We start from the raw sequence: 14,747 nt of genomic DNA, 5'->3' as shown, positions 1-14,747 counted from the left end.
CTCAAAAATAATAAGAAATGGCTAATAAATTGGCTTGTGTATTGTCAATCAGTTTAGAATAAGATTATAATATTAGCAAAAATGGTTTCCTCCACTTGATGTTGTGTGTTAAGGTCCAATTTATGAATATTATTGATCCTCAAATAAAGAAAAGAATCAAAGAAATTCAAAGCAGCCCTTGCACCTTCCGTTTTTTCTCATGCATAAATTTGGACGCCCATGTGTTACTCTTTGTTGGACCCTTGCGAAAAAGCGAGCCCGCTAAATGAATAAATAAAAGTTGTCATTTACAGTGGCAACATAAGATGGCTGTCCTCTGAATGTATATGTATAGAATTCAATGATTTCTGGTGACCAGCGTGCATTCTGTTATCTTTTTTTTTGTATGTTTTTATCAATTTGTTAGATTCTGAACTTTCTTTATATATTCTTTGTTTCTATTATTGTAATGTGATTTTGCTGCATGGGTGTATTAAGTCGAGGTAAGTCCCAGGTACCAAATGCAAGGCCGTCTACTGTAATGCAAAAAATTGTATAATTTCTATAATCGTATGAGACAAACTCGTCATTAGGGCACTTGCTTTTCTTTCAGATCTGTTTTTAATTGAGAACATGGTGCCAAAGTTAGGCAATACAATTAATTTTTTTACATACATGACAAAAAAAAAAGATAAAACACAAGAATTTTAACAAAAGCCAAAAAAACCAAGATAATTACTATACATTTCGAGCGGATATAGTCTGGAGTCATTCGTTAAAAAAGTCTGAATGAATAGCAAATACTGATGTTACGTGTATTATTAGTTATTAATTCAAGACTTGGAGTGATTATCAAACGGGATCAAAAATAATTTGAGATTAGTTTTGAAGCAACACAGTTTTCGTTCACGTCCGAAATAAACCTCAAAATTGACGCCTATTTTTAAACCTCGGGACAACTTCGCCTTCTGCGATTGGTCAGAGCCATTGACGCAGGCGGTATCGTCCTTCGAACAATTGGCTAAGACGCCCGTCGATGTTTGTCACTCACAATATTGGACCAATCCCGCGCCGCCTCGGCCGCTTTGAACCAGCCCGTTGCGGATGACGTATGTGGTCACGTGTTGTTTGTGCCGTGGCCCGTAGACTTGTGTACAAGCGGAGAAGGGAGCGAGTTGCTAACGACTAGCCGGAGAAGCGCGATTAAACGTGGCCATGTTGAGCACGGTAGGCTTCATTTCTTAAAAACAACGCCGACGTGCAATAGCTCTTTTGCTGGCACGAGGGCAAATTGACACTTTTTCCCCCTCGTAAAAAAATAAATAAATAAAGACAAACGCGCAGCCGCTCGGCGCATATTGCAAATCAGAACCGTGCATTAGCTGGCCTAGCCGGACTCCAAACAAGAATGGGGCAGCGGTCCGCTCGGATTAGCTTGCAAGTAAAGTGACCTTTGAATGCGTTCCGCGATGCCAAATTGGACGAATTATCAGGAGGGCAAGGCGGCCAAGTTGATGCTCGAGACGCAGCCGAGGAACGCAAACGTCGACGGCTCGGTGAGGGAAGCCCCTTCCCCGTTAATTAACACCAGCAGCGGCGGCTCTCGTTGCCAGCAGTTGCCGCCCTCCTACCACCACCACCTCGAGTCGTATCACTACGAGCTGGCGTCGCATCATCATCTTCATCATCTCTCCGCGGACGAATCCCCGGGGAGAAAGTCGTCGTCGTCCCCGGTGGAGCCCGCCGGCGGCGGCGGCGGCCTCGCGTACGATGCCGGCGGCTCGTCCAACCCAGCGGACGCGGCGGACGACATTCGAAAGTGCGGCTACCTGCGCAAGCAAAAGCACGGCCACAAGCGCTTCTTCGTGCTGCGCGCCTCCAGCCAGCTGGGCCCGAGCCGCTTGGAGTACTACGACAACGAGAAGAAATTCCGGAGCAGCTTGCGCGGGGGAACCGGACCCGTGGGCCCGTCCTCCCCCAAGAGGGTGATTTACCTCTACCAGTGCTTCACTGTCAACAAAAGGGCCGACTCCAAAAACAAACACCTCATCGCTCTGTACACCAAGGACGAGTACTTTGCCATCGTGGCGGAGAACGAGCAGGACCAGGAGGACTGGTACGTGGCTATCAGCGAGCTGATGAACGAGGGCAGGAAGGGGCATTTGATCACGGACGACTTAGACGACGGATACGGGACGGTCACGCCCGGAACCGTGTTCAAGGAGGTGTGGCACGTGAACGTCAAACCCAAAGGACTGGGTCAAACCAAAAACCTCACCGGCTTGTACCGCCTATGCCTCTCCTCCAAAACCCTTCACCTGATCAAGTTGAACTCGGAGACCCCCTCCGTCAACCAGCACCTGATGAACATCAGGCGCTGCGGGAACTCCGAGAGCTTCTTCTTCATCGAGGTGGGTCGCTTCTCTTCCATCGGCCCGGGCGAGATCTGGATGCAGGTGGACGACTCGGTCGTGGCCCAGAAAATGCACGAGACCCTCCTGAACACCATGAAGGCCATGAAGGCCTACGTGGAGATCAGGCCGAGGAGTAAGAGCCAGTCGTCGGGCTCCAACCCCATGCCGTTCGTCACCACCCACCGCCACCTCAGCAACCTCCCGCCCAGCCAGACGGGCCTGCAGCGCCGATCCAGGATGGAGTCGCTGGTGGGCACGCCGCCGTCCAGTAAGAGCTCCGGCGCCAGCGGGTACCGCTTCCGCACGTCCAGCGAGGGCGAGGGCACCATGAACCGCCTCTTTCGCTCCAACACGGGAAGCCTGGTCCACCTTAGCCCCGGGCGTCCTCACCTTGGCCGCGGCGAGGGGGACGCGGCGGGCGGCGGGGGCGCGGCCACGGGAAACGCCGGCGGCGGGCGTCACGTGCGGCCCGTCCCGGGCTCCTCGGGCTCCGCCTACCACGCCCGCTCGGCGTCCCTCCCGGTTTCCCACCCTTTCACCACCAGCCCGGTCAGCGTGTCTTCCAGCAGCGGCCACGGTTCCGTCTCGGACACCCTCACCCGCCCGTCCAGCGCCTCCATTTGCGGCTCGCCGTCCGACGGCGGCTTCAACTCGTCTGACGAGTACGGATCCAGCCCCGGGGACTTCAGGTACTTCCGGGTGCGCAGCAACACCCCCGATTCCCTGGGCAACACCCCGCCGATCAGAGAGGAGAACTGCCTGAGCGACTACATGGCGGTGAGCTGGAACAAGGAGGTGTTTGGCACCGGCGCCGGCAGCAACGGCGGCGCCGACGCGCCGCGAGACGAGAGCACGTCAACGGCCGAGGACGAGCGCTTATTCGCGTCGTCGCAAAGGAGGCGGAGGAGCGGCGGGACCGGCGTTGCCGTTTATCAGAAAATGACTCAGACCAATTTTTCACTGGAAGAAGGGGCCGATCCGGTCGGCGGCTCCTGCCCGGAGCAGAACCGGCCGTCGACGTCGCAGCCCCCGCTGTCCTCCGCCAAGGAAGACGGCGGCTACGTGCCCATGCTGTGCGGCGTGGCGCCGTCGCCGAGGGACGCGCCCCTGGACTACATGCCCATGCACCCCGGCTCTCATCCCGTTTGCTACCCCCAGCAGTTTCACAGCCCGACTTTGGGCCCCCGCTCGGCCAAGCCCCAGTCGCAGTCCTCCTCGGACGCTCACGGCTACATGATGATGCTCCCCGGAGGCAGGGGCGTCTCTCCCTCCCCCATGCAGGCTTCCACCAGCCCCCAAAGCGGCTCCGGCACGGCAGGTCCAAGCGGGAGCGAGAAACCTGCAAACGCGGAGTATATGGACATGGCGTGCAGCGGCGCTCGGGGCCCCAAGCTGGAAAGCGGCAGCCGCGGCGCCGAACTCCCCTGGAGGTCCTTCAGCCCGTACTTCTCCCTCCCCCGTTCCTACAAGACCCCCACCCGGGAAAGCGACGGGAAGGAATGCGACGACTACGTCCCCATGGCCCGTCTCGCAAAGCCGGTCCACTCGTCGGTGGCCGCGGCCGCGCCCGAGAGGAGGAGCGGCGGAACGCCTTCGCACCCGCCCCCGCCTTATGGAGCTCACCACATGACGGCCGCCCTGACCGACCGGCGCGCGGTGAGACCCAACCGCCTCCCTTTAGGCCGGAGAAGTTTCCACGGCCTCCCCCGAGTCGGCGAGCCCCCCGCGTCGGGGACCTCGACCGAAAGGCCCCCGAGTCCCGGGGAGTACATCAACATCGAGTACGGAGACCATTACCCCCACCAACAGCAGCCCCCTCCTTACCCTCTCGCCCCCAAAGACGAATCGAGCGACCGCCGCCCAACGGCGACCTTGCCCCAGGACTACATGAGCATGGAGGTGAGTTGTGACCCCCGGGACAGCGACGAGTGTCCGGCTAAGAGCCAGTCGCCCAGACCCAGCCTGGTGGCCCCTTGGAACCCCCCCAGCTACATCCGACCCTCGGCTAGCGATCACGCGGCGCCGGCCTCCCCCGGGTTAAGTCACTGGGGGTCGGCGGCGGACGACTACTCCAAGATGTCGTACGGCGGGAAGGGCGAAAGGACTCAAAGCGACCCCGCCGACATGCTGCGGCATCTTTGCGTCGGCGACAGTTGCTACGGTCGTGGCGGCTCCACCGCTTACACCCCCGCGTTGCCTCCCAGGAGCCCCGTACGGGCGCCGACGCCCCCCGTCGAGCCAAAGGTCATCCGCGCCGACCCTCAAGGCAGGAGGAGACACAGCTCGGAAACCTTCTCCTCCGCCTCCTCCAATTCCACGCCATCCGGGGCGAGCCGCCCGACGCCGGCGGACCCGAACGGTTCGCGCGCACCCGAGGGCCAGTCCCCCGGATGCCCGGCGTCCTTTGACGGCGTCTGGATGTCCGTGGAAACCCGCGGCGAGCCGGCGGCCGGCGCCTCCGCCGCGACCGGCAGAATGTACGGAAGCGACTCGTCTGTGGGATACCAAAATGGCCTCAACTACATGGCCTTGGAGGCGAGGGAAGACGGCGGCCGCGCGGACCCCGCCGCGTCTACGTGTGCCGGCAAGAGCGCCGCCGCGCCGGAGAACGGGGCCTACGCCGCTCTCGACGACGCCAAATCACACGGTGAGTGCCGGCCGCTTTTAAAATGGAAATGTGCTTCTTTCTGTGTCAAAGGAAATCCGCAAAAATCTTGTGTATATGGTAATATTCCGCAAACGAAAAAACAACCCTGATGACTTTTTTTTCAATTAATTGAATTCTTTTAGTAATTTACCACTAAAGTAATTGATTTTAAAATGAGTGCTAATGTAACTGATCGCTATGTAATTGAATAATAATAATAATCGATTATTTTTATTTATAGTTAGGTACTAAAGTGATCATTCATGTAATTAAGTACTGAAGTAACTGATTACTTTAGAACCCTTTAGTGCAGGAATGTCAAACTCATTTTAGCTCACCGGCCACATAGAAAAAAAAAAATATTCCCAAGTGGGCGGTATATATTTGTATAATTTTAAAACAACTTAATATTTATTTTCTTTTTTGTACAGCCCAACATCATAAAAATAAATAAAATAATAATATATAATAAATACTAATAAAAAAATCACTATTATAATCACAAAACATTAGCCTTATTATTAAATGTAAAACATTTTAAGTTTTTCATTTTATGCAAAAGAAAAAAAAAATCAGTTTTTTTTTTTATATTTTAATAAATCCTCTCGCGTTCAAAACCGGCCCCAAAACACATGAAAAATACCACAAATTGACTATCTGGAGTTATTAAACGTAAAAATGTGTCTTTGGAATTGAATGAGTTCATAACATGTTTGAATACAGGGCATACATGTTATTAAATCATTTATGGTCAGATAATTGTAAAGCTACGTCATATATGATATTGATATTGATGATATTGATATGAGCCCATGAATAACAGTGGGATGATTGTAGTTCATTTTATATGGGAAAACGTCTTCACTTTCACTATATATATATATATATATATATATATATATATATATATATATATATATATAAACAGGATTAAAATAGCCATGGTGATGTGTGCTATTATTAGTTGCATTTGATCAACTTCCTGTTACTGTTCCGCATAAAGATAAAGAGATTGGCTGACATTTTTGAAGGCGTCTGGACCGGCTATCCCCATGTGTGTGTGTGTGTGTGTGTGTGTGCGCGTGTGTGTGTGTGTGCGCGTGTGCGCATACATTTGAAAGCGTTAACAAACAATAAATGAGGATAAAGCAAAGAGCGCAAAAGTAGCTTATTATTGCTGCGAAGCAAAATCAGTAATAAAGGTTTAAAATTTTTATCACTAAACAATAGTCAACAACAATATTTGTAAGTAGACTAATGGGGAAAAAAAATGTGCGTAATACACTGTAATGTAGAATACCTTTTTTTTTGTTTTAATCAAATTATTCAATTAATCAATGGATTGTTTTGAAACAATAACCAACTGTTGCTGGGTAATTGTTGTAGTGCGGGGGTGTCAAACCCAAATTAATTTCTAGTTTCTGACAGGGGGGCGTCATAAAAACAGTTTAAATATCATCAGCACATATTTACCTACTTTTGAGATTATAGGCCAGTAAAAACTGTTCCAAAGAGGGATTTCCCAAAAATGATTTTAAAGTTGAAGACAATTTGCAAATTTGATATTTTAGTCAGAACCTTGATGTCATAATTAGCATTTTGCGGACCACCTAAAATGATGTGGCGGGCCGGATTTGGCCCCCGGGCCTCGAGTTTGACACCTGTGTTTTCGAAATGAAGATAGAAGAATTCGGCTCTTGCGGTCTCCCGTCGATGTGTTTGGACACTCCTGGTGGGGTGGGGGTGGGGGTGGGGGGGGGGTAGGCGTTAGGCGTTGCATCCGGAATGGGAAGCCGGCCTTTTCTCCGGGAAAGTGGATACGAGCTGCGAAAGGGTTAGCGGGAGTGCACGGCAGATTGCGCCGGGCTTGTCGTCGGGGTCGCCGCCCGCAGACGCGCGAGGGAGAGAGAGAAAGTTGCACGAGGCCGCCCGTCTTGCTCTCACGTTGCCACCTATACAGCCGGCGGCCTTCTATATTTACGCGTCTATTTCCAGGCCCGTGTGAATTTATGGCCGTGCTTGTAATAAGACCTCCACTTCCACTTTTCCACTTGGGAGTGCGCTCAAGCGGCCTCGTGTGTCGCCTCGCAGACATTAGAATTAGCTCTCAGTGTGTGTGTGTGTATTCAAATATATATATATATATATATATATATATATATATATATATATATATATACAGTGGGCCCCCGGGTTACGAACTTAATCCGTTCAGCGGCTACGCTCGTATCTCGAATTGCTCGTATAGCGGGCAATCCAAACCCATGTTAATTCGTGAATGCGTGCAACGCGCGCCGAAGCCTTAGGTAAACACGACACACTGTATACATATATTAAAATTGAGTGACATAATCTGCTGAACACTTGCATTATATAATAAATACAATGGACAAATAGCTTTTACCTTTTGTAACGACGAGACTTGAGCTGGGTGTAAGCAGAATGGGGCAGAGTCCAACGCTCAATATATAACACGGCGATAGGTATGCTATTGGTCTTACAGTGTTACAGTAACTCTTTCAGTCAGGGTGCAAATCACGCAGATACTAAAACATCATCCTCTTATTTCTTTCTTTACCGCTGCTAGTAATTTTAGAAGCTATGTCTAACAGATAAAGTTTGCAAAGTCTTTACAACATTCCGTTTTTCACTAATTTTCTCTCCTTCCTTCCATCCTGTCCCTTCAAGCTAGATAAAGGCGTTCGGCCAATAGCATATCGGCATTTCTGCGATTGACGTGTGACGCCGGCCAATAGCATCTCCGTGAGTGAGACCGGGTGACCTTAATCGACCAATAGCATATTCGCATCTCCGTGACCGACTGATAATTATTCGCACTTTTTTTTTAAACGGTTGGAATGTATTGACAATTAATTAAAAAAAAAACACACATTTAAACCAATGACAATTCTTCGTCCTGCAATCGGCACATTTAATTTCATGTCAGCTGTTTTTCCCTTTAGCTGTACAAACACTACACTTAAATGGTAATATATTTAGACACCGTGAGTGAGACAGTCAGTGTGACGTTGTAAGACCAATAGCGTTCACGTTACTGTCGCAAGTATCTACTGATGATTGATGATGTTGCTACTGTTGATTTTATTGACGCAATTAAACGATAACACTTCTACATACTCAATGGCCGGCATGTCGAATTGCTCGTAAGGCGAGAGGTTTGTTCGTAAGCGGAGGACAAAAATCTCCCTGATCCACGCTCGTAAGGCGAATTGTTCGTAAATCAGGGTGCTCGTAAGCCGGGGGCTGACTGTATATATATATTAGGGCTGCACAATTTATCGAATTTTAATCACGTTCACAATATTGGCCGCCACAATTAATTAAGGTGACATTTAAAAAGCCGGATACCTACATGTCAAATCAAGCACTTTGTCCTCCTACCACCAGGGGGCAATGTTGCCCACGTGCTTGCATGACAAAAGCATCTACTTTTCTCTCCCTAATATATGATTTGCCAGCGCGAAATGGCGTTGAGTTTCTCATCTGATTCCTCTATACCGTGCTAGCTGTCAATTGAGATTTTGAAAAATTGGCAAAAAAAATTCGGAATAAATTCAGTTTGAAATGGCCGAAATTGATATTTGGACAGCTAATTGATTCAAATTTGCTTGAAAGTAAATCATGTGCTTGTTCTAAGTAGGCTTGTTTTTTTCATTAGTTTGCACTCAGCAAGTAGCTGTGTTGCCTTGTGTTGTTTTTGCCATGTCTTGGTGAACGTTTGAATTATTTACTTTACTTATTTATTTAGTGTATTATTAATTGTAAGTATCAAGTTTTGAAGCCTTGTTTATATACTGCTTGTTTTAAAAAAAAGGGCAATAAGCAGGCATGTAAAATACAGCGATAAAGTTCCTCACGCCTCCTTCGGGACCCAGTTTCATTAGTCGGAGGTAAATTCTTCGTCAGCTATAAAGTGACAACGGAAGAGAGCGTTACGCAGCCCCCACAGCCAGTCCAAGTCGCTTCAGTAAACAAACAAATCGCCCCGAAATAGGAAGACATGGGACGTGCGCGCTTAGCTTTATGAAAGGCAAGGAGAAAACTATTCCATCCAGCTTGCAGTTTGTCTCGCCACCCAGCAAGAGGGCCATTAGCTATGGCTTCAAGCGACGGCACATTTTGGAGCCATTTTTCGGGAAACAAAAAAATTCAGCTCAGGCTCGGTTGTTGTCATGGGTGAAAGTTAGTTTGGGTACGCAAACGCATAAAGTGAAGGCCGCGGCGTTACGCCGGCTTCCATGCAGGTGGTCGGCGTTGCCGGCATTCCGCCCGTCAAAGCGTGGGTTCTGCGGCACCCGGCTCACATTGTTTGGGCACAAAAGCCCGGCTTTGAGTGGAATAACCCAGCTGCGTGGCCGGGGTCGCGCGGGGCCGGCGGGCACCGGCGCGGGCCAAAGTACGCTGGCCGCATCAACTCGTTTACTAATGTCATTTCTCTCCCGTGTTGCGCCGCCTCCTGGTGAAAATGTATAATGACCCTAAAAAGCACTTTGACCTTTACGGGTGAACTTGATTTGACCTCTGACCTTTTCAAGGTGCTTGTCAATATCAAAATGCCCTTTCGGTCGGCACGCTTTTCTGTTGTTTGATTTGGAATAACATGCACCAAAAAGGCTAAGGAAAGAAGATAAATAACAAAGATGGCGTAATTCATCATTTTTATACAAACCCAACATTCTCTATTTTTGTGATCTTTTTTGGCTGTCTGATTGATAAAAAATAAATAAAAAAAGAGAGTTACACTGATATTCATCAAAATGCCAAATATCTGCACTGACTTTTGAACCTGCCCATTATCGGTCTATTGCTAATCCTACGTATTATATTTCAGACATGTAAGGGGAAAGACGTTTTGGCTAGTTTTTAAAAAATATTTTACTTCTGGCACAAGTTTAGGAAAATACAACATTTTCAAAAATAACATTGTTAAAAAAAAACATGAGATTCATTAAAATGGCACATATATACATGTATATAATGTATGTATGTATGTATATGTGTTTATGTGTATGTATGTATATATATATTTATATATATATATATATATATATATATATATATGCGTATATACTGTATATGTGTTTGTGTGTGTGTGTGTGTGCGTATATATATATATATATGTGCGTGTATGTATGTATGTATATACACATATACACTCTATGTGTATATATACGTACAAATATACACACACACTCATTTGAAAATCTGTGTATATATATATATAATATTGTTTCCATGGAGTGACATGGCTAACCTGTTTGTGTGTCGTTACAGACTGAACAGCCCCTCCCTCAAAAAAAAAAAAAAAAAAAACTGGACTGAGATGTTTGGTTCTGGATGCAGAAGACGACCGAAGAGACGGCAGGATAAGGCTTGCATTTTTGTCATTGGTTTGAACTCTCGGACATTTTATTTTCTTTTGTTTTATATGCAAATCTCCATTGCCCCCCCCCCCACCAACGTCTGTCTCCGGTCAAGCGCCAGCGTTTGCTGCTCAATCTTGTTAACGGTATTAAAAAGGGAGGCATTAAGGTGCAGTCTTTATACTTTTTTTTTTTTTTGAGGATTTTTTTCATTGTTTGGATTTATTTTTTTTGGCCATCCAGCCTCGCTATGGTACCGTACAGTTATTACCTTGTGGACAAAATCGTTGTAGAGAATGTGTGTGTGTGTGTGTGTGTATATATACAGTATATCTTTTTTTTTTTTTTTTTTGCTCCTTTTGGATGCGCTTCACTTGAGCAAAATTGGATTGACGTTTTCTTTTGTACACTTGCACATATTATTTATTGGAGGTTGGAATAGTTCCGGTACATTTCTTTTAGCTCCTCGGCTAGAGACGAATTAGCACGCGCTCTTCAAAAGACTGACAATGTTTTGTTTTTATGTTTTTTTTTTTTTTTTTAAAGGGGAAGTCAAACCAAAAATGTTCTTTGCGATAATATTTTCTTGGGGGCGCCACTTGTCTCAATGCAATATTTGTGATTCATTCATTCAATCCCAAATGATACTTTTTTGCATTTATTCATTCAAATTTTTTTTCAAAAGTTTTTGCATCAAAAAGTGTCCAAAAATGCTTTGTATGAAATGCATTTAGTACCCAATGAATCAAATATTTCAATTAAGTACTAAAGTAATCCTTTACTCTGTATTCTAAAGTATTTGGGTAACCAAAATACTTAAGTGATTGTTTACTTTTGGTAATTAAGTATTGATGTAATTGATTACTTCAGGTAGTAGGCACAAAAGTAATCTAGATACTAAAGTATCCTCAACACAAAAGTACTAGGGTAATCCATTCATTTGGTACTCAAGTACTAAAATAATCCATTACTTGTGTAATGAACTACCAATGGATTATTTTTGCACTCAATTACCTCCAATTACTATGGTACTTAAGTGCCAAAAAGAATGTTAGCATCTGAAATAATTCTGAAATAATCAATAATTTAAGGCATTAAAGTGCAAATGTAATCTGTTATTTTAGGTAAAGTACTAGGATAATCTTAGTAGAAAGTAGAAACTTTTAATGAATTACTTTAGTACTCAATTACGGAAAGGAATAGTTTACTTTAATACTTGGGTGCCTAAAGAACTTTAGTACCTAAAGTAATTGGTTGCTTTACGTACTAAAATATAAAGTTTCTCAGGCACCAAAGTATTTAAGTAATCTATTGGGTAATTAAATAATAAGGTAATTGATTACTTGAGGCAATATAGAGCCAAAGTAATTGGTTTACTTTGGTACGAAAGTAATTTATGTTGGGTACTAAAGTAATTGGTCCGTGTTGTACTGAATTACTTGAAGTAATTGATTAATTTAGTACTTGAGGGGAGTAACTGCTATTTTTAGACACACCTATACTGCAAAATCGCAAATGGGATTGAATGTACTTTAAAAAAACAGAAAAATATATCTCTGCGATTGATGTCACATGACCAAACGCGGAAAACCGATTGGTCGTTAGCTGCACCTCGCGCATATGTGATGTCATTTTCAGTGGACAGCAGGCAACAAAATGGAGATTTCACGTTCTACAAATGTCTTGTTTAGACTAGTGGGGGCGCATAGAAAATATTATTGTAAGAATATATACGTTTTTTGTTTGTTTTTTTTCATCCACACACACACACACACACACACACACAAGCCACATGCTTCCAGGTGACGTTCAAGAGCTTTCCAGTAATCTGATCTAATCTACACACATACATATCGTCTCAAGAACCGGCCCGTTCATTTGTGTCCATTTTGTCTCATGAGACATGATTGGCCAGGATGTCCTCTCCTGGGGACACCAGGACTTAGTGGCCGAGCTCCAATTTGTCACGAGAAAGAGACCAAAAATTAATGTTCACTATGGTGGACATGAAAGGGATAGGTCGCATATAAAAAGTTGCATATAAAATTGCAGCCAGAAGTTGTCGCTTTTCCTACAGCTCAGACGTGCGCTTGAACGCGACACCATTTTGGTTGTCCATATTGTGTTTTGCTCCGCACCAAGTTGAGTGCGCACCGAGTTCAATGAGGACAGTCCCAAAGTCCACTTTCGATATGTTCCCTCTACTTTTCTATTTTGTCTCATGAGACGTGATTGGCCAGGTTGTCCCCTACTGGGGACCCTAGGACTTAGTAGCCTAGCCCCAATTTGTCAAAAGATAAGAGACCAAAAACCAATGTCTGCTACAGTGGACACCCGTGAAAGGGATACGTTGCATATAAACACGTAGCCAGAAGTTGTCACTTTTCCTACCGTGGAGATGTGTGCTTGAACGCAACACCATTTGGGTTCCCCATATTCTGTTTTGCTTCGCGCCAATTTGAGTTCTGGGTTCATTGATGGTTCGAAATGATGTTCCAAAGTCCACTTTGGAGATGTTCCGTCTACTTTTTGTGCTTTATTATTATTTTATTTTTTAATAATAGCGGTAGCGACTTTTTTTTTTCATCCTCGTCCCACCTTTCAATAGCCACCCTTATTTATTTTATATTTAAACAGTCGATCACATGACAGTATTTGAAACTGGGCTGGCTCAGATCGGTCACCGCAAGTTGTCCTCATGTTCACTAATGGCTACAAACAAACACAAAAAAAACAAAAAACGAAGATGCGTTCATTGAAATTGTTAGCCAGGAATTTATCGCATCCTTATGCAAGCATTGTTTCCCTTTTTTATTTTTTATTTGTATTTTTTTTTTTTGTATTTTAGTGGACGCTAACGGTGTCCAGGCAAACAAAGCGATACCTGCCTGCTCTTTTTTTTTTTGCGGCATTTTGCAGTTATTTGTATTAAGAAATTGGTTATTTTTTGTAACTATATACCAGTTTATTTGCTGCTGTGTAGTACACTTCAGGTTGATTAGTGAGCCTCCGTTAAGAGGCGTACCTCCTGGTACTTGTGTATTTTTTCTTTTTTTTTTTCCACTTGAATGCCGTTTGTTCATTCGCCTAGCGGGAATAAATTTGTCTCACTTGGGGGAAAATAAATCACACACTTTATCCTTTGAACGGGTAGAAGCTGTGACTTTTTTTTTTCTCCGTTGTCTCTCGGGCGGATTTCTCGGAGGCCACTCGAGCATCGGCATCATGTTTATATTGTTCAAACCTTTGCTTTCCATAGAGCTATCGCAATAAAAATGTTCATGTTCTGCGCCTGCGTTTGCCTCATTAATGCATGCATATCGTTTTTATTAGTTATATTATAATGATATTATAATGTTATAATGATTTTGGAGATCCAAGAATTGTGCCCGATGTCAATGGCGGCCTGTTTATCCAATTCAAGTGACCTGCCCAGCGTCCCAAAGTTCAACTGTCAAAACAATCCAAAGTCCACTTGGGTCTTGTGAGCCACTCAGCTTACTTCTCTCTTTTCCTTTCTTTTTTTCAACGCACGTAAGCAAATCGCTAATTTGGGAAAAAAGCAAATTCGTCTTGTCGTGTCAACATGTAATCCAAATAGAAAAATGAGTCCTAATTTTAAAATAATTTGAAAAGCTCATGATCTTGATCATAAACTTCATGATAAAGTACTCAAATGTTGTGACCAGTTGAATTTTAAATGTTCGTTTTTGGTTTTCTAGAAAAGACAATCCAACAAAATAATTAACAGCATTTTTTTTTTTTTTTAATTACGCCTGAGCCGCTTGAAATTTGGCGTCAGGCTGCAAATTGCCCTCGGGCCATTAACTGGACACCCCTGGTCTAACATAAATTAGCCGCTAGCTAGCAGCGCTCGAGTGCTCCACATAGGCTGGGGAGGGAGCCATAATTTTGCACACTTTGATGCTGACAGTTCCCGTTCCTACTCATCACTTTTTAACAAAAAGGCCCTTACTCAAATGTCCTCCCTCAGCCGGTAAATTCTTCTCATAGACCAACATTTCAAGAGGAAAGTAGCTTGTTGCTAAGCACAGTTTAAATTTGAGTAACGTTTTTGTGAACGCACATTCAATTATCTTTATTTCAGTGGGGCTAACAAACGAATGATTAATGCCAACGTTGAAATTGCTGTACAGCACCTGTTGCTAGTGTTTACCTGGTGGCTTGGACTCCTAGCATAAATTCGCCACTAGCTAGCAGCGCTGGAGTGTATGCACACTTTGATGCTGACGGTTCCTGTTCCTACTGATCACTTTTGAACAAAATCGTCTTAAATGTGTGGTAAACTCTTCTCATAGGCAA

The 14,747-nt window shown here is 45.1% G+C and overlaps 1 protein-coding gene across 1 annotated transcript; it reads left to right on the top strand.

Annotated features, from left to right (window-relative positions):
* Positions 1-1,113: 1,113 nt before the first annotated feature.
* irs4b (insulin receptor substrate 4b) lies at positions 1,114-13,715 on the top strand. The gene is made up of 2 exons (XM_088431300.1): positions 1,114-5,040; positions 10,336-13,715. The coding sequence occupies exons 1-2, from the start codon at positions 1,437-1,439 to the stop codon at positions 10,338-10,340; spliced, it is 3,609 nt and encodes a 1,202-aa protein (XP_088287426.1). The 5' UTR covers positions 1,114-1,436; the 3' UTR covers positions 10,341-13,715.
* Positions 13,716-14,747: the final 1,032 nt, after the last annotated feature.

This window comes from Hippichthys cyanospilos, chromosome 1 (genome assembly GCF_059441005.1).
Source record: "Hippichthys cyanospilos isolate Australia breed blue-spotted pipefish chromosome 1, RoL_Hcya_1.0, whole genome shotgun sequence".
Taxonomy (NCBI): Eukaryota; Metazoa; Chordata; class Actinopteri; order Syngnathiformes; family Syngnathidae; genus Hippichthys; species Hippichthys cyanospilos.
Note: the sequence above shows the minus strand (reverse complement) of the source record. Positions and strands in the feature narration are given on the sequence as shown.